We start from the raw sequence: 24,513 nt of genomic DNA, 5'->3' as shown, positions 1-24,513 counted from the left end.
GATCGTAGTCATGTCACCACATACCTGTATAATGGGTTATTTTTAAAGACAGCGGGTATAAACACATTAAAATCAAAAGTGAATTTGGCACTGAGATACATAGAGGATTTTTGTCAGTGTCAAATCCTTCAGAGGATCAAGAGAAAAAGGATGTGCAGCAGATTTGTTACGTATGGAGATAGCCGCCAACAGAGAACCCCTTCGTTCTCGCCCTTTGATGAACTTATTTAACAAAAAACAGCTTGCCTGCCCTTGCCCAGTTGTGAATGTGAAATGTTTTATGTCATGGGCAGCATATTATCGACACGGGGGCATGCAAAATACTGTTGTGGGCCACTGTTTAGAGAACGCCAAAGTGTATCATGGAGTTCACCTGACCCACAACTTTGAATAAATTGTGGTATGGGGAGCACACGGTCTACTCTACAGGTGTGGTACAGCAGGAATGGAAAAGTATTTTTTTAAAGCAAAACAATGTTTATTCTATGAATTCATGTTAACCTTTCTAAAACACACAGTGAACATCTTAGCAACCATTAATTCAAATATAACCCCCAAAGAATACAACACTAAGTAATCCTTAATAACTTCCCAAACAACATCCAGAAGACAAAAGAAACTCCTTTTAACAGGAGCACATCAGGTTTACATTCACTACTGAAAACATTTATAATTCAGAATTCACCAAATGATCAAGAGATAGTCTTTTCATGGCAGAGAGAACAGCAGTACACCTGCTTTGTCTGGCTTCAGCTCCAACACTGAAAATGAAGTTAAAGCACACCCTGCAGCAAACAGCCTAAAACAAAAGTAATAAGCTGACAGGCAGCCCACACTCTGACATCACTGATAAACACCCATTTCTTAAAGGTACATTTCTTAAACACCAATTTCTTAAAGGTACTCTCACATGACACCACATTCTGCATTTCCTTCTGTGCCATTTGCTTTTGATGTCCCGCCACAGTTTTCCCACTGTCAGTCTAAATGCTGATAATATTCCTTGTTTCTGACATCTGCTTCTGTTAGTTTACTCCCTGTTATATTGTATGTTTTTGGCAAGGGGGGAGAAGAGGAATGAAATCAAATGGGTAACAGGCCAATGGCAAAACATATATTTTGGGAGAAGTTGACTTTGGCAGGATATAACTGTTTACACGAAGCCAGCAATGTAAAAACTCCCCCAAAGCAATTTTTCATGTCAAAATGATGGCACACTGCTATTTGCCATCATGATAGTTCACTAATATAGAAGGAGTTGTTTCGTTGCTGGAAATATACTACTGGAATGGATACTCGGGCAGAATCGTGGTGGGGGCAGAGACTGAAATGCAGGGAGCCGATCAAAGTTCCATTCACTTCGGCGGGGCTGGGAGATCCCGCTGTCAGGAGCAGCTGTAACATTCCATCCTGGTAATACTTCCAAAGCAGGAGCTGAATTTGAAAAGTTGAGGCTGTTTTTATTGGAAAAGATAAAGATGCAGGGTGATTTGATAAAGGAATTTAGTTCAGAAAAGGATGGGACAGATTAGACATAAACCGCAGCCTGGAAATTGGTATATGCCTGTAATGCATAGGCTTGAGAAACCCCTGACATTGGGCCTCAGATATTTGCCTGCTGGATGTCCGCGGGCAACAGGCCAGTGAAGTGGTCCCACTTTTGGGTCATTATATTGCCTGCAGTGGCTTTCGTTATCTTCTGGCCGCAAAATGGTTTAAGATATCATTAAAATATTTCTAATCCAAGTCAGAAATCCTTTTTTTTTTTACATGAACCTGCCCATTCTTGGTTAACAGAATAACGCTTTCAGCTTTTGGTTTTGCAAATGGCCTGCAGCTTTGTTCAATCACGTGTGATGGTTTAAGGAATCCAGCGGTAGTGGAACAAAGGAACAAAGGTTTATTGAACTATATACAATATTCTGCCCACGGCAGTGACTCTCTCCCAGTCCCGTCCTTGCTGCGCGAACTAACCACACCAGGCCCTGCTTTGGGCCGGCTTTTATGTGTAGTCTTTTACAAGCCCCAGCTGGGTGACCTCTGCCCCCTCCTTAGGAAGGTCGTACTCCACGGGTCCCAGGGGGAGATAAACAGTAGTTTTCCCGTGGTCCTCATGGGGGTTCTAACAGATAGAAAACAATAATTCTTCCTCTCTGTGGGAGGTGGATTTAGAGACTTTGGGCGACAGAGAGATGAAATGGGAAAAAGGTATGCAGTCCACTTCTGTTTTTCCTGGCTCACATCCAGGCAGACATTTAAAAACAAACTTCTTTAAAATTAAAGATCAAATTTACTTGGGCCTCTTCTGACCGCGATCCTACCTGTTGCCGTGTTTCACCTGGAGCTCCAGCTCAGGGCCCGGATCAGCAGTAAAATCATGTCAGAGTCAGAATGATGTCCTCGGACCTTGAAATTTATACATTGATGTGGCTCTCACATGCTGCCAGGGGAGCCTTTTGCTTCCCTGGAATATGCTGTGTTAAAATGGGAGTAGGCATAAACTCATCAAGAACTCTATGGTGATAATTTGATAATAATTTTCCATCTCCAGCCCATCCCGTTCCTGCCAAATGAGTAGGATTAAAAGTAGGTATTTTGTTTTACAATAGGTAATCTATATCTAATCACATAATTAAGTAAAATTGACAGCGATTTAAAGGCACTCATTGAGTCTTGTGGTTGTATGGTTGTAATGTTATCTCTGCTGTAACACCTTGAACATATTTATAAAGAAAAGTCTATCTGGCATTTCTAGCAAAATTTAAGTGCGCCTTTTGAAAAAGAATTATAACCAGTAGTTCTGTTAATTGGCCACAACACGGTTTAAGCTATCATTAAAATCTTCTTTGAAATCCAAAGCAACAATACTTTTTTCTATTAACTTGCCCTGTTCGAGGTTTTTCTAAGTTGTTTTGCAGCTTTGTTTAGTCATCTGTGGCAGAAAATAATCATTCTTCTTTTCTTCATTAGCTTGCCATGATATCGCAGCAGACTTAAAGTTCATAATCGATGGATCCAGGTTTGTAGGAGGAATGAACTTCAAGACGCTGATTGCCTTTCTGTATGATAGCGTTAATGTTTTTAACAAAATTGGTCCTGGAGGAATACAGGTAATTCTGGGTCCAAAATTTTATGATTTGTTCTGTTATATTTTTCTTGTTCCGGCTCATAAGCTTTTCCAAAACCATGACCCCTTTTTCTGTGTAAAGGTCTTACATAAAAACTCTTTCGATGGCTAATTATGAAACAGGGAATTGTACTTTTCTTTTTTTAAGCAAAACAATGAAATGGCTTATTTGCATGAATAATTGTTTATCGAAATCACATTGTCATTTTTTTCTGTACTGAAAATGATCAATAGAGATTTGTTTTTCAAATACACTGATTTATTTTCCACAGGTATCAGTGAATCAGTTTGGTGGTCACATGAGGAATGAAATTCACTTTGGTTCCTTTCAAAGTAAAGAGAAGTTACTGGGAGCAATATATGACATACCTTACAGAGGAGCAGACTCAAATACAGGTATAGGCTCAGCAGACAGATTAAAAGGCAGGCAAGCCCATGACTTAGAATTGTCTGAATTACTGTTTTGTGTTGAAACATTCATTTATGAAATTTTCTTTGAAAGTCAATCTTCTGGAATCAGTAAATATTGAGACTTTTATTTCATATTCAGAATCTTTGAATCACAGAAGAATATAGCAAAGGACACTATCCAGCCCATTGTGCTAGTGTTGGCTCTTTGAAGACACAACCCAATCATTACCATGCTCTTTACCCATAGCCTTAAAATTTATGCCTTTTAAAAATCTAATGACATAGGCTGGGATCCTCCAGCCTATTCGCCGGGTAGGAGAATCCCCGCCCGGCTCCCCGACGATGGCTTCCCCATTCTCCGGCGCCGTTTCTCGGGCGCCCGCGGGATCGCCGCCACACTGGTCGGGGGCCGTTGACGCCGGAGTTGTTGCCGTCGGTTTTCATGCCGGCGAGGGACCATCGCCCCATTATTAGAGAATCCCGCCCATCGAATCTGCTTCCATTGGATGGATTAATTTTAATGGTCCAACTGCCTCTATATTCCTTACATGTTCCATTATTCACCCCAAACATAAAGTACATCTAAATTAAGAATTAATATTATATCCAGAATGAATACTCAATGGAGTCATGTTGGTCATAACTTATGCAGGGTTTGGTTTCATTGCAATGCAGCCATATGGACAGTGTAAAATATGTATGTGAGGGAGACACCTTCAGCAGCTTTGGAATCTAACATCTAACACTTTGCTTTTAGAAAATTATTTTATTTTCCCTTCTTCCTGCATCATCTCTTAATACCTTTACTTTTCAAATGAATATCACTGTCACATGCAAACACATCATTCAACTTGGTATCAATGACCTTATGAGGCAACGGGCGAGATTTAGCGGGCCCATTAGCCACGGGCACCAATCCTGTCATGGCTGCAAAATATCTCGAGATGCCAAAGATGGGGAGCGATACAGCGATCCCATGCGGCCAGCGCAGATCCAGGTGAAATAGGCGTGAGCTCCAAATCTGACTCCGTGCCAGGCACAAAACCTCGCGCAAATCACCCGCCTCGCTCCACCCAGTACAATCTGGATCTCGCCCTCGCTGGGCAAGATCCAGGTCTGAATATTTAAATGAGCATAATTGCTCCTTTGTATACCCAATGCCAGATTCAACAGGCCCCATCCAGGAGTCAACAGCCACACCTGGGAGACCTTGTCATGGTGTTCAGGTGCCAGGTTGACATTGCCAGGGGTTGGGTCCAGGCAGGCCTGGTCAGGTACAGAATGGACAGAGCATGAGGGGGGCTCCCGGAGGCCTGCCTGACATTCGGGAGGTGAGGGGGGGGCGTTAAAAACCGGGGTGGAGGGGTGTGTGGCCTGAACTGGGGGTGGGAAAATTGGGGCAAAATGGCACCCCGATCTACGAGGAACATTTCCTGCTGGCGGGATAAGCTCGCCAGCAGGAAATCCCTCTCAGCGCGGGGAGAAACATCCGAGGCAAAATGCTGTTGGATAATGGGATGCTTCTTGGTGCTACAGCCAACGAGTACAACCCCGCTACATATGCTGTTCAACGGACTTTAACTACAGTCAAGTTGCTGAATCGTGCCCAGGAATTGCACCGACGAGATTTCTGATTGTAATCTTCCTGGGCCCTCCTCGATAACATGATCAAGTACATGTCCAGGGAGTGCGGGAACCAGAACTACCTCGATTTAAATGTATTTTACCATATTTTGCGAGGTTAACGTCGCACCTTCAGCCCTTGTTGAATCTTTCCACCCACCTGTTGTAACATCACACAGTGCGAATGACTAATGTTTTTTAAAAACGGAAAACGGTACGAAGGGGAAGAAGGAGGTGAGCATCCCTCTCCACATTGGTCCAGGGAGTCCAAGGGGTCGGAGCCCATTGCCCAGCACCAGAGAAAGGGGATGGGGGGACAATTGTTAAAAATGAATGGAGTCTTAGTGTAAAAGGTTAACAGCAATGAGATCTCAGGATGATGGAGCCTAACTAAGGAGGATGCCTATTAGTCTTGCCTATCCCCGATGCAGAAAGTATTTGTGTCCCTTAACATTCCTTTGACTCAGGCTTGTCAAATTAATTGGCCTCCATGAGTTAACCCTTAAAAATGTCAGGTGCCCACATTCTCAAAGTCAAGGTGAGGGGTGGTAACTCATGGTTTAAGGATAAACGCTTGTGTTATAACCCGAACGAGGCTTACTGGGTTGCCCGAATCAGTCTCCCAGCGAGCCTCACAGAATACAAGATAAGGGGGCGGGGAACCACTGGGGGTTCAGTTCAATATGAAGTCGGCCAGGGTCGATACCGACTAGACAGATCTGGCTGGAATCTGACTTATGTTGTAAATATTATTATGAATAATAAAATAAGTTTTCTTTTAAGCAACGTGATCTGGATTTGTGGTTCCAAAAGCTTGGGCGATAATTGATTGCACTTATCAGGGAGTCCCATTCATTAACAGGAAAGGGTTCCCTCCTTTAATACTCAGCTGGTTTGTGAGAGGGACTGTGTCTACGTAAGTGCCGACACCACCGACCTTTGAGGATCCATTCGCCCTCAAGATGGACAGAACCGTCCAGTTGACCCTGCACATGAGAGATGGGTGACCATTGCTACCTCCTGTCAAAACCCCCAGTGATGTGGAGACTAAGGGAGGGGACCAGCAGACAGGAGGCCAAAGGTGACTCTGAATGGAGCGATGGCATAGACCGGGCCGGTCAAGCAGTGGAGATGGAAGGCTATCTGAGTTGTGAATGTGGGGTAGCCGCCGGAAAAGATGTAGGACTGGCTGCTTCTACGACTGGGAGGACAATGGGCCAGGGGAAGTACTGAAGTCAAGTGGCTGTGACACCAACCTGACACTCTCTCATTCTCTCGCTCTCTCTCTCTCTCTCTCACTCTCACCCCTCGCAGCTTACTGATCAAGAATGATATAGAGTCAGTGGAGCTGGCAATTCTGCTAATTACAGCGCTGGAGGAGCACACACCCCAGCAGCAACAAACAGAAGCACACAGGGAACACCCAGTGCCAGGAGACCAGGGCAGGCTCAAGGGCCGGGGCAGCAGCAGCTGAACAGAGCGCACAAAGGCGAAGAAGGTTATCGAGGGTATACAAGACCCATGTACCCTTCATGGAGCTTCAGACAACATTTACCACAGGAGACTCCACCTCAGCAGGGAGACAGTGCGGTGTCTCGGCCACATTCTGTCCAATTTAGCGCCATGTGGAGGCCGTGACAGTTATGGCAGCCCTCAACTTCATTTTAGTGCTCCACGGGTCACCTGTGTGACATTTCGCAGACATCCGCCCATAAATACATCCATGATGCACTCTATGGGAAGGCCTCGGACTTCATCCATTTTGATCTGGACCAGGCCCAGCAGGACGGGAAGGCTGTGGGATTTACCACGATAACTGGTCTGACACAGGTGCAGGCGATAATTGATTGCACTTATCAGGGAGTCCCATTCATTCACAGGAAGGGGTTCCCTCCCTTAATGCTCAGCTGGTTTGTGACAACTAGGTGAGGTTCATGCATGTGTGTGCACATTTCCAGGGAACGTGCATGATAGCTACATCCTTGGGCAATTGCAAATCTCTGGAATATTCAAGGGTGAACCAAGGCTGCAGGGTGTTAAGTAATGGGTTAAGAGACATTGCAATTAGTTGTCTCATTTATGTTAAGTGTTCAATGATTGTCTCATTTATGTTAAGTGTTCAATGATTGACACTGATATGTAAAGGGGCTTCAGGTGGCCTCTGGATCAGGTGATGTGTAGAGTCTTGTGCAGAGTCTGTTGGGAGAAATAAAGGTGTGTTGGTGAAAAGGGAACAGGACTTTTGTCTCTTCATACCACAGCTTGGAGTATGTTTAACACAGGGATGGCTTGTTGGGGACAAAGGATACCCATTGAGCTCTTGGCTGATAACGTCAGTGTGGCAGACTGAGACCGAAGCAAAGGCACTCCACAGCGAGGCTCACAGTGCCACCCAGTCTGTGATTGAGCAACGCATTGGACTCCTCAAGGTGCCCTTCTGCTACCTTGATAGGCCCAGTGAGACCCGACAGTACTGTCCCCACAAGATCTCCCACGTTGTGGTGTTCTGCTCGGCCTGACATAAGTTTGCTCAGCAGAGGGGTAACCATCTTACTGATGAAGAACTGGAGGAGTGAATTGTCACCTTGGATGAGGAGACCAGAAAAGAGTGGGAAAAGTCCTGAGAGGAGCAGGAAGGTGGAGGACAGGCGGGGTGAGGGTTCGCATGGGAAGGAGGGCCAAGGCTGCCCTCATCACTTCCCACCTCATACTATAGGAACACCACATTGTCCGGCAGCTCGAGAAGCCCTCCCCCCCCACTCCAAGACCTTGCTAACCCCTCTGTGACCAGGAAGGAGAGTCATGGTAAACCTTAATCATCTTGGTGCTGGGCCTGGTAGCGCTTGTGCCTGCTGATCAGAAAATGGCAGAGGGTGATGAAAGCTCTTTGATGCGCCTCATCTATTGCTGATGTGTGACTCCTGTCTTTCTATTGTCAGCATGCTGCCTCCCCATTCGTGCTTGTGAGTTTCAGCCCTAGATCTCTTTGTCACATACCACTATAGAGGGATTAGGGGCGAGTGTCTCGGGCTCATTGGTTAATGCCTGAGTCCTTTCACTTTGAGTGGGCCTAACAGTTTTCCTAACTTTCAAGGCCAGTGTGAAGATCTGTGTCCAGATGGGGTAAAGCACTATCCCACAGGGAGGAGGGTTAATGATAGTGAGATGTGAAGAACAAGAGTTTTTATTACGGTAACATATGCATTTATGACATTTGCTAAAGACCCCCAGCTATATGCACATAACTTCATCCATGCTACTGTGCCCCTATAATTCTTTAGACCTGCAAACCCTCCCACTGAATCTCGGTATATTTCCAGGGTGCACTTAAGAAGTGGAGGCAGCTTGCTGCCTTCCATGCTCTGTTGCTTGAGTTGCCCTTGGCAGGCATCCTCTGGAGGACTGGGACCTGGAAGGCCCCAGCCTACTCTTGTGCTGCACTGGTGTTCTCTTGAAATCTCACAAAATCCTTACAGTGCAGAAGGAGGCCATTTGATCCATAGAGTCTGCATCGGCCCTCTGAAAGAGCATCCTACTGAGGTCCACTCCCTCATCCTATCCCCATAATGCCATAACCCCACCTAACCTGCACATCTTTGGACACTAAGGATCAATTTTTAGCATGGGTCATGGAGGGGCAGCTGGGATGAATTCCAGAAGCCTGAACATCATCTGGCACTGCCAGTCCTGGAGGCCCACCATTGTCAGGACCATGGTGTTGAACCCCTCAGCCATGATCCTCAGGCACTGAGGTATGCCTCGGAGTTCAGCAGTCATGTATCTGACGTCTTGTCCTAGACTTTTTACAGCAGCCGTCACCCCTGCAGTGTTGGCTTGGGTGCCACACATTGCTGGCAACATCTCCTGCAAAAGAAGGCTTTGGGACTCCTCCATCCGGCCTTGTAGTCACAGGAATGTTGCTGACAATGCCCACTGGTATTCCCAGCTATGCCTTATGTGTCTCCAGCAGCTGTGAGACAAACGTGTCTCGTGGCATGGCACCTGGCTGGGGCACATCTGTGTCCTGGCATCCATCAGACCTCCGAATGTCTGATCCCTGGGATGTTCCTGCCCCCACCTGGTGTTCATTAGAAGCTGTGTGGTGCTCACCAGATAGTGACCCAGAAGCTTGCCTGCTAAGTTCACCCAGAAACTGTCTGTCTCTGTAATGGTGGAGAGTGCGTGTGATATCTGTGACGCTTCATCTGTGCCCTCCTCCGAGGTGCTTTTGAGGGTGGGCATTGGGTCACAGCTGGTTGACGTGCCAGGCACTTCGGCTAATCTTCTTGCAAGGCAAGGGACATGGTTTTAGTGCATGGCCTAGCCAAGGGTTTGAACAATGAAGCACTCCGTTTCGACTGATCATCTGGATGAAGGAGCAGTGATTACTCACGTTTCTCCCACAGGCCAACCTTGTTCTCAGTGTAGGCCTACGACTGCTCATTCTCTGAGAGCTCTGTGGCACTCTCCTCAAATGGAGTCAGGATCCTCAGCTCGGTCATTCCACTGCCAGCTTACTCTCTCTCCGGGCTTTGTAAATATGTGTGGTGGAACTGGGCCTGTGTTCCCAGTCATGTTCTGCTGCATGTCGGTCATTTTGCATAACTTTTTATCTATTCTGCTTGAAAAATATAAAATACTGACACTGAAGTATTCCTGATGAAGCTTCAAACAATGTGGTTAATCAGACAAAGAAATGCCATTGTGATGCCATTGGATATGTTGGTCGAATCCTGTTGCAGCATTGAGTGTCCAGACGGCACAACCAGAAGTGAAAGGGACTTCCGCTTGGAAACGCAACAACTGGCTACACGCATTCACGCAGTGGCCAGCCAATTAGGTAGGCACAGTCGAGATGGCCGACCAATTGCGCAGAGGGCACGAGCAGGAAGTCTCCAGCCCTGCCATCACCTCATACGGTCGAAGGTCTGACGACCAATTTAAATGGCACCCAGATTGGCATCCGGTTCCTGCAAGCCAGCAGCAGCATTCTGTCAGTCTAAGAGGAGGATTTTGAACTGGAGCTGCTGAGTTCCCACACCTCTACCACCACACAAACCCCCCCCAGCCCCCACCTACCCTCTTCCCACACCTCCCTCCCCTCCAGCTGCCACACTTGGATCACTGGAGCTGTTACCACACTCTCTCAGACAGCTGTGCCATGGAAAACCGTGCCTGAGCTTAATGCATTGACTTAGCCTCCTCACCCTGATCCAACAAAGTTCCCAATATAGGCTGCTCCTATTCCTCATCCACCAGGATGCCCAGCTTTCCTGCTGCGTGCTACCTTTAACCAGTTGTGAAACTGAAGGCACGTCTTTCCCATTTGCTGCCAACTTAATCGCAAAGGTACAATTTAATCTGGTGACCATGCATTTTACTGAGTATGAATGACATGCAGATACCATAGTGGTGTCATCGGGATACATTGGGCAAAATATGCCACAAAATTACTTCCCAACTTTCATCCTATTGTCAGTTAGCTGACATTTCACTCACCCCATTTCCTACTCCCAGGAGGTTCACGAGATTCCCTCCCCTGTCCCAGCTTTCTTTATCAATAGGATTCTCTGAATAAACTGGCAATGTCAGGCCTGTTCAATCAGAAAAGAAGAGAAGATGTTGAGAAATAATCCTGCCTTTCATATACTTAACCCCGAATGTCATTCAAAAACATTATTTCATGAGTGTTAATTTGTTTGCCTTGCCTAGCCCAACTGAATGGTTTGTTAGGCTAGACTTTGGTAAGGATGGCAAATTTCTTTCCCTAAAGGACATTCGTTTTTAAGATTGGTAGTTTTTTTTTAATAAACATTTTATTGAGGTATGTTTGGTATTAGAACAACAACAAAATAAACAATGTACATGAAACTATAAACATAGTGCAAAAGCCGTCTCCCTCTCTTACAGCCGTCTCCCTCCCTTACAGCCGTCTCCCTCCCTTACAGCCGTCTCCCTCCCTTACAGCCGTCTCCCTCCCTTACAGCCGTCTCCCTCCCTTACAGCCGTCTCCCTCCCTTACAGCTCCCATCTTTATTAACCTCCTACTCTAAGCTAAACTAACCCCCCCCCCCCCCCCTTCTGCTGTCGATTAATATTCCACGAAGAAGTCGACGAATGGTTGCCGCCTCTGGGCGAACCCTAACAGTGACCCTCTCCAGGCGAACGTGATTTTCTCCAAACACAGAAAGCTATCCATGTCCAATAGCCAGGTCTCCGACTTCGGTGCTTTGAGTCCCTCCAAGCTAATAGTATCCGTCTCCGGGCTACCAGGGAAGCAAAGGCCAGAATGTCTGCCTCTTTCTCCTCTTGGACTCCCAGGTCTTCCAACAGCCCGAAAATCGCCACCTCTGGACTCAGTGCCTCATTTGTTTTTAACACCGTGGACATGACATCTGCAAACCCCTGCCAAAATCACCTAAGTTTCGGGCATGTCCAGAACATGTGGACATGGTTCGCTGGTCCTCCTGCACATTTTGCACACCTGTCTTCCACCGCAAAGAATCTGCTCATCCGGGTCACTGTCATGTGAGCCCGATGAATGACCTTAAATTGTATCAGGCTGAGCCTGGCATATGTTGCGGACACGTTGACTCTACTCAACGCGTCCGTCCATAGACTATCCTCTATCTCTCCTCCCAGCTCCTCCTCCCACTTGCGCTTCAGCTCCTCGGTCTGTGTTTTCTCTGACCCCATAAGTTCCTTGTAGATGTCCGAGATGCTCCCTTCTCCTACCCACCCTCTGGAAACTACCCTGTCCTGAATTCCCCTTAGCGGTAGGAGCAGGAAGGTTCACACCTGTTTACATAGGAAGTCCTGCACCTGCAGATACCTGAATTAGTTTCCCCTCACCAACACAAACCTCTCCTCCAATGCCTCATACTCGGGAAGCTCCCCTCTATAAACATATCCCCCATCCTCTCAATCCCTGCTCTCTGCCATACCCGGAACCCCCATCCATACTTCCCGGGGCAAACCGGTGATTATTACAGATTGGGGACCAGACCGATGCTCCCTCTGCTCCCACATGTCTCCTCCATTGCCCCCAGACTCTCAGGGCTGCCACCACCACGGGCTGGTGGAGTACCGTGCCGACGGGAACGGCAGAGACGCAGTTACCAATGCCTCCAAACTGGTGCCTTTGCATGATGCCGCCTCCATACACTCCCATGCCAACCCGTCCCCCACCACCCACTTCCTGATCATGGCTATATTCGCCGCCCAGTAATAATTACTAAAATTTGGCAGTGCCAGCCCGCCCTCTCCCCGGCTCCGCTCAAGCATTACCTTCCTTACCCGCGGGGTCTTGCCTGTCCAAACAAAGCCAGTGATCACTTTGTTGACCCGTTTAAAAAAGGACCGCGGAATAAAGATGGGGGGACATTGAAACACGAACAGGAATCTCGGAAGGACCATCATCTTCACCATCTGCACCCTCCCAGCCAGTGACAATGGAAGCGTGTCCCACCTCCGAAAATCGTCCTTCATTTGGTCTACTAGTCGGGCCAGATTTAATTTATGCAGCCGGTCCCATTCCCGCGCCACTTGAATGCCTAGGTACCTAAAGCTTCCCCCTACTAATCTAAACGGCAGCTCCCCAAATCGCCTCTCCTGTCCCCTCGTCTGGGCCGCAAACATCTCACTTTTCCCCATATTTAGCTTCTACCCCGAAAACTAGCCAAATTCCCCTAGAATCCTCATGATTTCTTCCATCCCCTATGTTGGGTCCGATACATACAGAAGCAGATCGGCTGCATAGAGAGACTCTGTGCTCCACCCCCTGCCCGGACCAGCCCCTTGAGACTCTCAGAGCAATTGTCAACGGCTCTATAGCTAGCGCGAACAACAGTGGGAGAGGGGGCATCCCTGTCTCGTCCCCTGGTGCAGTCTAAAATAGTCCGATGTTGGCCTGTTCGTCCGTACGCTTGCCAGAGGAGCCTGATGCAACAACCTGACCCAGTCAATAAAGCACCGCCAAAATCCGAACCTTCCCAGTACCTCCCACAGATAATCCCATCCTACCCGATCAAAAGCCCTTTCAACATCCATTGCGATCACTACCTCCACCTCCCTACCTTCCAGGGGCATCATGATCATGTTTAACAACCTTCTTACATTGGGCACCAACTGCCTACCCTTAACAAACCCCGTCTGGTCTTCCTCAAGAACACTGGAACACAATCCTCAATCCTGGAGGACAAAATTTTGGCCAGCCATTTGGCATCCACATTCAACAGGGATATCGGCCTGTAGGACCCACACAGCTCCAGGTTCTTGTCCCGCTTCAGAATCAGCGAAATCATGGCCTGTAACATCATGGGGTGCAGCACCCCTCTTTCCCTTGCCTCATTGAACATCCTCATCAACACCGGCCCCAATATCCCAGAGACCTTTTTATAAAACTCCACTGGGTACCTGTCCGGCCCCAGGGCTTTACCCGACTGCATGGCCTTCAGACCCTCCACTATCTCTTCCAATCCGATCGGGGTCCCCAGTGCCTCATCCCCCTCCGGCCCCGTTGGGGATTCCGACCTATACAGCCTGCTGTAGAAATCCCTAAACGCCTTATTCACCCCTGCTGAATCTCCAACCAGGTTCCCATCTCCGTCATTTACTTTCCCTATCTCCCTGGCTGCCTCCCTCTTTCTAAGCCTTCTCTCCATACTCATAGAACGCCCCCTCGCCTTTCTCAGCTGCTCCACTGACCTCCCTGTGGTTAACAAGCCGAACTCCGCCGTTCCCTTAAAACCCTCTGGGGTCTCCGCATACCTCCTATTTATCTGTAATATCTCCTTTTAAGATGGTAGTTTCATGGTCACTATCTCTGAGACTAACTTTCGACTCCAGAGGTTATATAATTATTTCAAAATTGTTTGGTTTTATATTCCACTCATTACCATAGTAGCATTGTTCTCACCCCTGGCCCAGTGATATTGCCGCTACAACACCACCTGGCCTCGATATTCGACATACTGCATGACAGAACAGAACAGCCGGAAATACTGTGCAGGATGTTCCTATCTGCAAATTAATGTTTAAATGGAATTCCTGCGTCTTGTTACAAAAGGTTACATTGCCCCTGCAAAAATCAATCATTCTCTCCCTTTGTAATCATAGCAAAAACACTAAATACAAGCGTTAAATTATGAAAATTTCTCACATCCGTCACGCCCTTAAAACAAAATGAACCAGCAATATGAAAAGATGGCTTCATTCTTCAGACTTACTTTTGGTCAAATTGGAAATGAAAATGTAAATGAAAATCGCTTATTGTCACGAGTAGGCTTCAATGAAGTTACTGTGAAAAGCCCCTAGTCGCCACATTCCGGCGCCTGTTCGGGGAGGCTGTTACGGGAATCGAACCGTGCTGCTGGCCTGCCTTGGTCTGCTTTCAAAGCCAGCGATTTAGCCCAGTGTGCTAAACAGCTCCGGAGACAGAGGTACTGGTGTCTTCCGTAATTTTCTTCTCCAAAGTTGTTGGTTTTCCATTTGGATCATCTCCGCCTGCTTCTTTCAATCGCAAAAAGTCAATTTATCCAGATTTTCCTCTTGATTTGGGCTCCAACACGACAAAATCGATCTCTTCCCCTGTCAAAGGGAATGCTGTACTTCTTTAGCATTGAAGATAATATGAGAATCATTTTGTGCTGAAGAAATGCATCATATCCTTGAGAACAGCCTGGAATGAAGCCTTTTTCCGGTTGATCCACCCTTTTCCCATGTTTTGAGGGTATTGCATACCTGAGTAGCCATTTCTCCATGATCAATTCAATGAAATGTGGCAAAGTTAGTTGATGCTGTAATTCAAATTTCTCTTGCTCCAGTTCTGCTACAACATTGTGTAACTTTCTCTCCCAATCATGGAATTTTTTTTTTTAAGACCCATCGAGTGCAGAAGGAGGCCATTTGGCCCATCGAGACTGCACTGATCCTCTGAAAGAGCACCCTACCTAGGTTCACTCCCCTGCCCTATCCCCGTAACCCCATAACCCCACTTAACCTGCATATCTTTGGCCACTAAGGGACAATTAAGCATGGCCGATCCAGCTAATCTGCACATCTTTGGTCTGTGGGAGGAAACCGGAGCATCTGGAGGAAACCCATGCAGACATGGGGAGAAAGTGCAAACTCCGCACAGTCACCCAAGGCCGGAATTGAACCCGGGCCCCTGGTGCTGTGAAACAGCAGTGCTAACCGCTGAGCCACCATGACGCTTTTTTAAAGGATCATTTTTTAATGAGTTAACATTCTGCTCAGCCATCTTCTTCAACTCAACAATCTGGTTCTCTTTACTTTTTTGGATCACCTGTGATTCATGGATGAGGCTCTGCTTTTAAAGCAGGCCAAGGCAGGACAGCAGCACGGTTCAATTCCCGTACCAGCCTCCCTGAACAGGCGCCAGAATGTGGCGACGAGGGGCTTTTCACAGTAACTTCATTTGAAGCCTACTTGTGACAATAAGCAATTTTCTTTTAATTTCATTTCATCGTCATTGACTTCAGGAAGCAAAGTATTGCACACACCCCTGTCAGCATCAGTGGGGCCGAGGTGGAGATGATTAGCAGTTTAAAATTCCATGGGGTACACATCTCCAAAGATCTGTCGACGCTACCACTAAGGAAGCACAACAGCGCCTATACTTCCTCAGGAAACTAAGGAAATTCGGCATGTCCACATTAATTCTCACCAACTTTTACAGATGCACCATAGAAAACATCCTATCTGGCTGGATCACAGCTTGGTATGGCAACTGCTCGGCCCAAGACCACAAGAAACTTCAGAGAGTCGTGAACACAGCCCAGTCCATCACACAAACCTGCCTCCCATCCATTGACTCCATCTACATCTCCCACTGCCTGGGGAACGAAGCGGGCAGCATAATCAAAGACCCCTCCCACCCGGCTTACTCACTCTTCCAACTTCTTCCGTCGGGCAGGAGATACAAGAGTCTGAGAACACACACAGACAGACTCAAAAACAGCTTTTCCCCGCTGCTACCAGACTCCTAAACGACCTTCTTATGGACTGACCTCATTAACACTACACCCCTGTGTGCTTCACCTGATGCCGGTGTTATGCAGTTACATTGTATACCTTGTGTTGCCCTATTATGTATTTTCTTTTCTTCCCTTTTCTTCCCATGTACTTAATGATCTGGTGAGCTGCTCGCAGAAAAATACTTTCCACTGTACTTCCGTACATGTGACAATAAACAAATCTAATCTATGTGATTGTAATAGATCTTTCAGGTCACTCTGATTTTCCTCCAGAAGGTAACTCAGTAATCTATCCGAATTTCTTATACCTTCCTCATTGTCCAATCTAATTTGAGGATATTTGAGCAGGGCATGTATGACATGTAAGCTAAGGTGAAGTTCACAGTCCCGGATGATCATTAGCAGCTTGCCCCTTTGAGAAGAAGAGCTGACTGGTGGTGGTTTAAAATGAGGATCACCACACCTCAGGCGAGGGGCGCAGTTGAGAAGGCCCTGCCAAGGCTACACTTAGTCCCATTTTTAAATGCCACTCCGATCTCGAAACCCCACACTGTAGCCTCCGGACCCCCCCAATGCCCCAACTCACCTAAAGGGGGTCATCGAGACCCCCCGCAACCCACCTCATAAGGATATGGCACCTCTGGGCTCAATTACCGGCACAGGCAAAATGCCACCTTGGCACCACCAGTCTGGCACCCTAGCAGTGCCCCTGACAGCTTGCAGTGCTCTCTGGGCAGGGGAAGTGCCAGGGTGCCAGGCTGGTAGTGCCAAGGTGCCAGGCTGGCATTTTTCCCATGGTGGGGATTGGTTCCGGGGATGCCCTGCATGTGAGGTGGGTTGCGGGGGCCCCAAGGACCCCCTTATAGGGGAGTTGGGGCTTTGGGGGGAGTTCTGGTGTCATGTCGAGGAATTAGCACAATTGAAGCTCCTCATTGCAGGAAATGGGACCACGTGCAGCCTTGGCAAGGTATTCCCGCAGAGGCCCCAAATTAAAACAAAGTCCCGATTGATAGCGAGGTGTATCTCGGTACTGTGAGTGCCGGGAAACAACTGCTAAACACGCTCATCACGTGTCTCTGTTCCAATTTGGTTTGATCGTGCCCAGAGTTAATGTTTTACGTCTGTAAAACATCTTAGACTCGATTAAATCGGTTTCTCTCTCCACAGATGTTGCCAGACCTGCTGAATTTTTCCAGCGCTTCCTTTTTATATCATACATTATTAATATAGGACTTCTTGATCACAAGCTGTTCAATTTTGTTTTCTAGCCAAGGATAGCATAACATCGACTAATCTGTTTTCCAAAGAAGAAACAATGCGAAGAGGTGTTCACAAAATTTTGATCGTAATCTCTCGTGGGACTATGCTTGGTAAAATACAGCAAACTGTGCAGCAGTTGGCACGGAAAGGTGATTCACTAGGCAACTACCTCCAATTATGTGAAATATTACTCAGTAAATTATTGTTAATACTTAAAGTAATTTCAGAACTGCATGATACATTAAGACCTGAAACAGTTGTTACGGGTGTATATTTGCAAAAGAAAATAGCCACACTTCAGTAGTAATGTCATAATGTTCGTGTATTCATGTAGAACAGAAGAAAATGAAGGGGACAGCAGAAAGCCACCATGACAGTGAAATAATGAAATTTTAAAAATGCCTTCTTGTGGTTAACATTCAATTGAAGACTGAGGGCGCAATTCTCCCAAAATATTTCTAAGTGTGGTCTCAGGAGGGAAACGAGATGCGATACCTGCTGCAGGGTTTGAGGCAATCCATATCGCAATCCACCCACACTTAGAAATGTTTTTAAAGGCTGTGGTGAGCTACAACCTGATGAGCTGTGCGAGACCTGAGAGCGCCGGCAGGTTCAGCTCTTCAGAGATAAAGGGCGCCCCGATCTCAGACTAACGCTCCACCCTCCCCACTTCCCCCCCCCCCCCTCCCCCCAACCCCTTCATAGGCAAAGACACCCCTCCCCAATCGCTGGCATCAGGCACCCCCCCCCCCCCCCCCCCCCCCCAATTGCTGGTACCAGCGCCCCTCCCCAGATAAATGACGCCCCACTATAGGGGTTGCCAAATGCCCCACCCCCTTCAGGGAGTGCCAACCTGGAACCCTGGGTACAGAGAGGGTGTCGGGGCAGTGCCCTGCCTATCCCTGACCACCCAGGTGGCTATTGGCGTGGTCATCACGTCTGGTCTTGGTTTGTGGAGACCTGTAATGATTCGCGTCTGCTTCATATTGTGCTGGCGGGCGAAAGAATTGGATATTTAAATAAAGATGTGAATATGCTAATCTGGTTCATGCCCAGTGATGGTGTGAACCATACCATGCCTGCTAGAGCAGGTCGGGAGCATCGGAAAAATTTTGCCGCCCAGCGCAAATCCCATTTCGGGCCTCTCCCTCAAGCCTCTCAACATCGCAGGATTTGTCATGGGCGCAGTGCCGCTGGAGAATTTCCCCCTTATTATTTACCCTTAGCTCAGCCAATATGAACTCATAGTGTACTGAGGGTGCCTGTGACATAGTTTTTAAGTAGTCTGGAATGGTGGTTTTGATAATTAGCTGCTAACCTGGCTTGTCTCTTGAAGGCTGCTGTTCAAGTAGAAAAATGCTTGAAGTAAACAAATCCAAGTAATCATTGATACTTGTAAATTTCAGACAGCCTTCGAAGAACAGCTGTTGTCAGCTTGTACACTTTGACCTCCAGATTAATGACTGGCTCTCTTCAACTTGATCATTAAAATGATTTTCCCTCCATTAAAAGTGCGATATCTGGCAAATGATAGTTATTAGATTAGAAACAAAATTGACGAAAAAGGAATATCCAGAGTTTGTGTGAAAGATATTAACAGTATTTATATCTCGTTTGCTAAATGTCAGAAGTCCTGTAATTTGTACCAAGGATAATATAGGCAGCATCACAGTGGATGCCATATAATGGGCGGAATGTTCTGTGTAATGGTGGCCTGCCATTCGCCTGCGGCAGGATTATCTCCCGCCATTGTCAACGGGGTAACGGGGTCTCCTGATGAATGCATCCCTCACTGTTGGGGGGAGCGGCGGGGCATTGTCAGAAGATCCTGCAGGCGTGAACGGCTGAAAGATTTCGACCAATTCCTCTCTGCCAACAAGTTATATCATTGTAAAGTTTTAGCGATTGTTTCCACACAGGCTTCTTCATCTTTGTTCTTGGTGTGGATGACGCTGATGAGGAAAGAATTGAGGATATTGTAGACACACCCAGCAGCAGAACTGTTTTGCATGTCAATGATTTCAATGATTTAAGCACAATTGGAAACCAATTTATTTCATCCATTTGTCAGACTGTCTCTACAAGTAAGTGCTTGACTTTCCCAAACTGTGTATTCTCTGCCTGTGGAGAAACTTTGGAATGTTTAATGAACCTGAGCTTCAGTAATACTGTGATTATGTAATAATGATTACCATAACCACTAAAGGTTAACTGCAGCCTTAATCGGCATATTCAGATTAACCGCTGTCTATTCTTTCTGATGTGAATCATTTTTGCAACTGAGTGTTCCAGGTGGAAGGGATCAGAGTATCAATTTGTAGTCTAGATAATCTTCTATCCATTCAGAAGCGGTGAGTTGCAAGTTAAACACACTGAAGTCGGTCTATATCTGAATTTGGGATGGTTTGCAACTGAGAATGTTAAATCCTATACCATGAGCTGGATTTGACAATCCATGGCGATGTAACAATGCTCCCCACTGACCTCGAAGAAAGCTGGCCACAATGAGCTAGAGATCGCTTTTTGGCATGGATTTCTCCTTTCCCGATGTCCCTTTGAATCTATCGCCAAGACCTGGGGATCTTCTGGCATTCAACAGCAGTGATGGCGCCAAACAAGGTAATCAGCCAATCACATCAAAGTATTCTCATAGACAGCAAGCCAGTAAGTAAAACCCACTAATTCTGTTTACTTCTAAAGTTAAACTTTATTTACAGTGAAAAAAACGTTTGGAGTATGCACATGTGATTCAGGTAAAACTAAAACATCTCAAGGAATTTTTTTTATTACTTTATCAGAATTACAAAGCCAGAGCTCAAGAGTATGGACAGGGGCAAACCCCTAATCCAGCTCCTTGCCTGCTCTAAAAAACAATTAAAATTGAATCCAATTCATGGTCCTCACAAGAGATACATACCAGATCCAGCATTACACCTGACCTCACGCTCATTTTAGCCAAAAGGCCGAGAAGCGGTATCTCAAGGAAACTTAAAAATTATTTATTGTCTTAAGATGTGGATTTTTTTAAAGTAATGAAGAAATTTGATATTGAACTAATCCAAACTTAGTTTTTCAGGGTCAGTGTCGACTTTTTAGCAGTAATTCTGAACGTAGTACACTGTTAAATCAGCTTACAGTGAGATTAATTGTGTAACAGTAGCAGATTTTGCCAGTTCAATAGTTCACAATTGATTGTATTCTGAGGGGACCTCTGCAGAATACTGACAGCAACTTTGGGATTCCCATGTTTTACTGTGCATGTACGGACTCTATGAAGTTGGTGTTATTTACAAAGGGAAGTAAGGTAAAGTCACCATAGTCCCAGATGACCATAGACTGCTTTTCCTTTGAGCGGGAGAGCTGACTGGTGGTGGCTTAACCGGAGGATCACCACACCTCAGGCGAGGGGTAAGGTTGAGGAGGCACGCCTTCATCAATAACCTCAGCTGGTACGGGGATTGAACACGTGCTGTTGTTCTGCATCACACAGTAGCTGTCCAGCCAAGTGAGCTAAACCGACCCCCTTCAAAGGAGTAATAATGGAAAATGCTGACAGTTTTGTTTTCATCAGTGCCATAGATGTTGGTCTTTTTGATTGACCTTTGAAGTCTTGAAAAAGCGAAAAACATGGTTGACTGTACAGCGAGTACAAAAGTGAACCACTAGCATTGGTGTGGGTGGTCAACATCCTTGTTATTCATCACTCGGGCTCTGCTTTGAATGAGTCTGTTTTAAACTCCCGTGCAACTCCATAACACTGCTTGTATTGCCTACTTGAGCCCTTGCACCCAATTATAACTTACCTGTAAGCATCCATTTTTGGCGTGAATAATTGAAACTGGCTACTAATGTGAGTATAGTATGTTGTGGCTAAAAAGAGGGGTTGACTGATATGCTGAATATTTCCATGGCGAGTTAATTTATACACTTTAACCGAAACCTTTATCTCAAAGATTCTTCAAAATGATCAGCATGGGAAGGCCATTTTAACAGGCACCCCCATCCAGCGTCCAGAGACAGGCCCCCCACTCCAAAATACAAATGTTGACCTCCACTGACAAAGGAAGCATGTCCAACCCCTCACCGAGGAGGAACATTCTTCCCCTTCCACCACAGGAATAACGAGTCACCCCTATGACCACACATGCATGAGGGTGACCTGACCCCATTCAGATCTTGCCCCCTATCATTGCCAATGGTGCACTTCCCCCTGGCACCATGCCACTGACACCTTAGCAGTAATACCCAAGCCTAGCGCAATGGTACTTGAGGCGGGTCAAACGGGTTAGTCCATTCTCATTTGCCCCTCTGTCACTGCCAGGCTTTAGAGGGAGGGTCCCCCTAGGGTCCAGGGGTTTGGGTGGACCCGGGCTGTGGGTATGGGGTTGACCCCAGGATTCTCCTTGGGATGGGGGTCCCATGTCTGAACTGTCCCTTCCACCCTGGGCAACCTGAAGATCACTCTTGGCATGTTGATTCAAGCAGCCCTCTGGTCAAAATCATCATCCTTGTCTGACCTGTTTAAACATTGAAATGGTCTCCTCGCTCTGAAATGCCCTGCCTGACAGCTGATGAACAAACCAGACAGTTCGTCAAAGATGCAAGCCAGGAAGATTTTCCCTTTTCTCACATCTGCTACTTCCACCCTATGCTTTTAAAACTGCTGTCAGAACCTTTCTGGAAAGCCCACAACACTTGAAAAGCTTTGAAATCCCTGCGATCTGTTGAAATGCTAAGCATTCATTCCATTTCACAGTGCAGTACCTTTTAACTACCCTTTGACTGATGGCTTAATGGTTTAAACCCAGCTGCCAGAAGAATTGTTTATTTATCTTTAGCTTTATGCTTGAATGCATCTGAAGTGCCCGCCTCTGATCCTGACCACAGTGTTTATAAAAATTATTTTTCTGATTGACAGATGCGGTCACTTCAACAATCTAACTATTTTCTGCTGTTAGAAAAGAGGAAGCGAAAGCACTTGGGTACTGCACTGTGAAATGCAAAGTCATTATCAGAGTGACCAACGAAATTGTTGTTTTATGATAATTGAATCAGTTGGTAATATTTCACCTTTGATTCGATTAGTGTGGGTTCAGTTTCAGGACTTCACAGAATAATAATGTAGAAGAGGCCCTTTGGCCCATCGAGTCTGCACTGATGCATGAAAGACATCTGACCTGCCATTTGCCAGCACTTGACCCATAGTCTTTAATGTTATGATGCACCAAGTGCTCATTCAGGTACTTTTTAAAGGATGTGAAGCAACCCACCCCTACCACTCTCCCAAGCAGTGCATTCCAGACCGGCACCACCCTCTGAGTAAAAATGTTTTTCCTCAAATCCCCCCTTAACCTTCTGCCCCTCACCTTGAACTTATGTCCCCTTGTAACCGACCCTTCAACTAAGGGGAACAGCTGGTGCTTTTCCACCCTGCCCAAGCCTCTCATAAACGTGTACATCTCAATCTGGTCACCCCGCAGTCTTGTCTGCTTCGGCAACAAACACCCAAGCCTATCCAATCTCTCTTGTGTTCCATCCCAGGCAACGTCCTGGTGAATTTCCTCTGCACCCCATCCAGTGCAATCACATCCTTCATATAATGTGGCAATCAGAACTGCACAGCGTACTCCAACTGTGGCCTCACTAAAGTTCTATACAACTCCAACATGACCTCCCTGCTTTTGTAATCTATGCCTCGATTGATAAAGGCAGTTGCTCCATATGCCTTTTTCACCACCCTATTAACCTACCCTTCTGCCTTCAGAGATCTATGGAGAATCACACCAATGCCCTTGTTGCTTGAAACTTTCCAGTGTCAGGTCATTCATTGAATACCTCCTTGTCAAATTCCATCTGCCATTTTTCTGCCCATTTGATCATCCCATCTATATCTTCCTGTAACCGAAGACTCACTGTTAACCACCCGGCCAACCTTTGTGACATCCGCAAACTTATTGATCCTGCACTTTAACAGGTGGATACTTCAGTGCTGTATTGAAAGAGTGATGCATTGTGGTTGGCACTGTTATGGGCCAGGGTTTAGAGAACCCCAGTGTATATCATGGAGTGCACCTGACCCACAACTTTTAATAGATTGTGGTATGGGGAGCACACGGCTCACTTTACAGGTATGGTACAGCAGAAAATGGACCAGTGTTTTTTAAAAGAAAACAATGTTTATTCTATGAACTCAAGTTAACTTTTCTAAAGCAAACATTGAACATCTTAGCAACCAGTAAATCAAATACATCCCCCAAAGAATACCACACTAAATAACCTGTATGTTGTCCTTTTACCATCCAAAAGACTTAACAAACCTCCAAACAGGAACACATCAGGGTTTACATTCAAAACTGAAAACATTTATACTTCTTCTGAATTCACCAAATGATTAAGAGATAGTCCTTCATGGCAGAAATCAACAGCAAGCTTTCACAAACTGAAACTAAAAAGCAGAACCAGAGCTCAGCCTCACCCACACTCTGACATCACTGCAGTAACATGAGCAGCCAAACATTTCTTAAAGGTACTTTTCTTAAACACCCATTTCTTAAAGGTACTCTCACATGACAGCACCATTCTTCAAACGGGGGGTGCTAATGTCAACTTTTTCTGCTGACTTCCAAAGATCCAACGACATTTTTCAAAGAAGAGTTCTCTTGATATCCTGGCCATTTTCTGCTTCCACAATAAGCATCATCAAAAGCATATGAACTGCTCATTCATTTGACTGATGGTCTGGCCGTTGTAAAATTGTTGGGTTAGCCTACATAAGAGGTCAGTGAACTTAATTGAATGTGAAGCATTTGCGGATATTTTTGAGGGATGTGTTGCACAATTTCAAAATGTCTATCGCTTAGTCATTTTTGATTAATTGACCTCTCACTGCTTGTTTTCAGCTTGTCCCTTGACAAACATTAGAGGCACCGTTGTACCAGGTATGAAGTGAATGTAGTTTTAATTCAGCTGTTACAATTTTACAAAAAGTTAAATTTCTAACGTTCTGGAACGAATATTGATAAAATGTGAACTAAAATGTAGATGGTTTCTCAATTTTTTTATGTGCCCAAACTGCTTTTGTATGTTACTAACACT

General features: G+C 46.1%; 1 protein-coding gene across 1 annotated transcript in view; it reads left to right on the top strand.

Moving 5' to 3' along the window:
• Positions 1 to 24,513, top strand: part of LOC119969537 (collagen alpha-1(XIV) chain-like) — a 200,277-nt gene that overhangs the window by 123,415 nt on the left and 52,349 nt on the right. Inside the window, 5 exon segments of the mRNA XM_038803265.1 lie at positions 2,971 to 3,110; positions 3,400 to 3,523; positions 17,427 to 17,567; positions 19,338 to 19,502; positions 24,318 to 24,356. Of these exon segments, the coding sequence (XP_038659193.1) occupies positions 2,971 to 3,110; positions 3,400 to 3,523; positions 17,427 to 17,567; positions 19,338 to 19,502; positions 24,318 to 24,356 (609 nt within the window).

The sequence above is a fragment of the Scyliorhinus canicula genome, chromosome 7 (genome assembly GCF_902713615.1).
Source record: "Scyliorhinus canicula chromosome 7, sScyCan1.1, whole genome shotgun sequence".
In the NCBI taxonomy this organism is placed as follows: Eukaryota; Metazoa; Chordata; class Chondrichthyes; order Carcharhiniformes; family Scyliorhinidae; genus Scyliorhinus; species Scyliorhinus canicula.
This window is presented reverse-complemented; position numbering and strand designations above follow the sequence as displayed.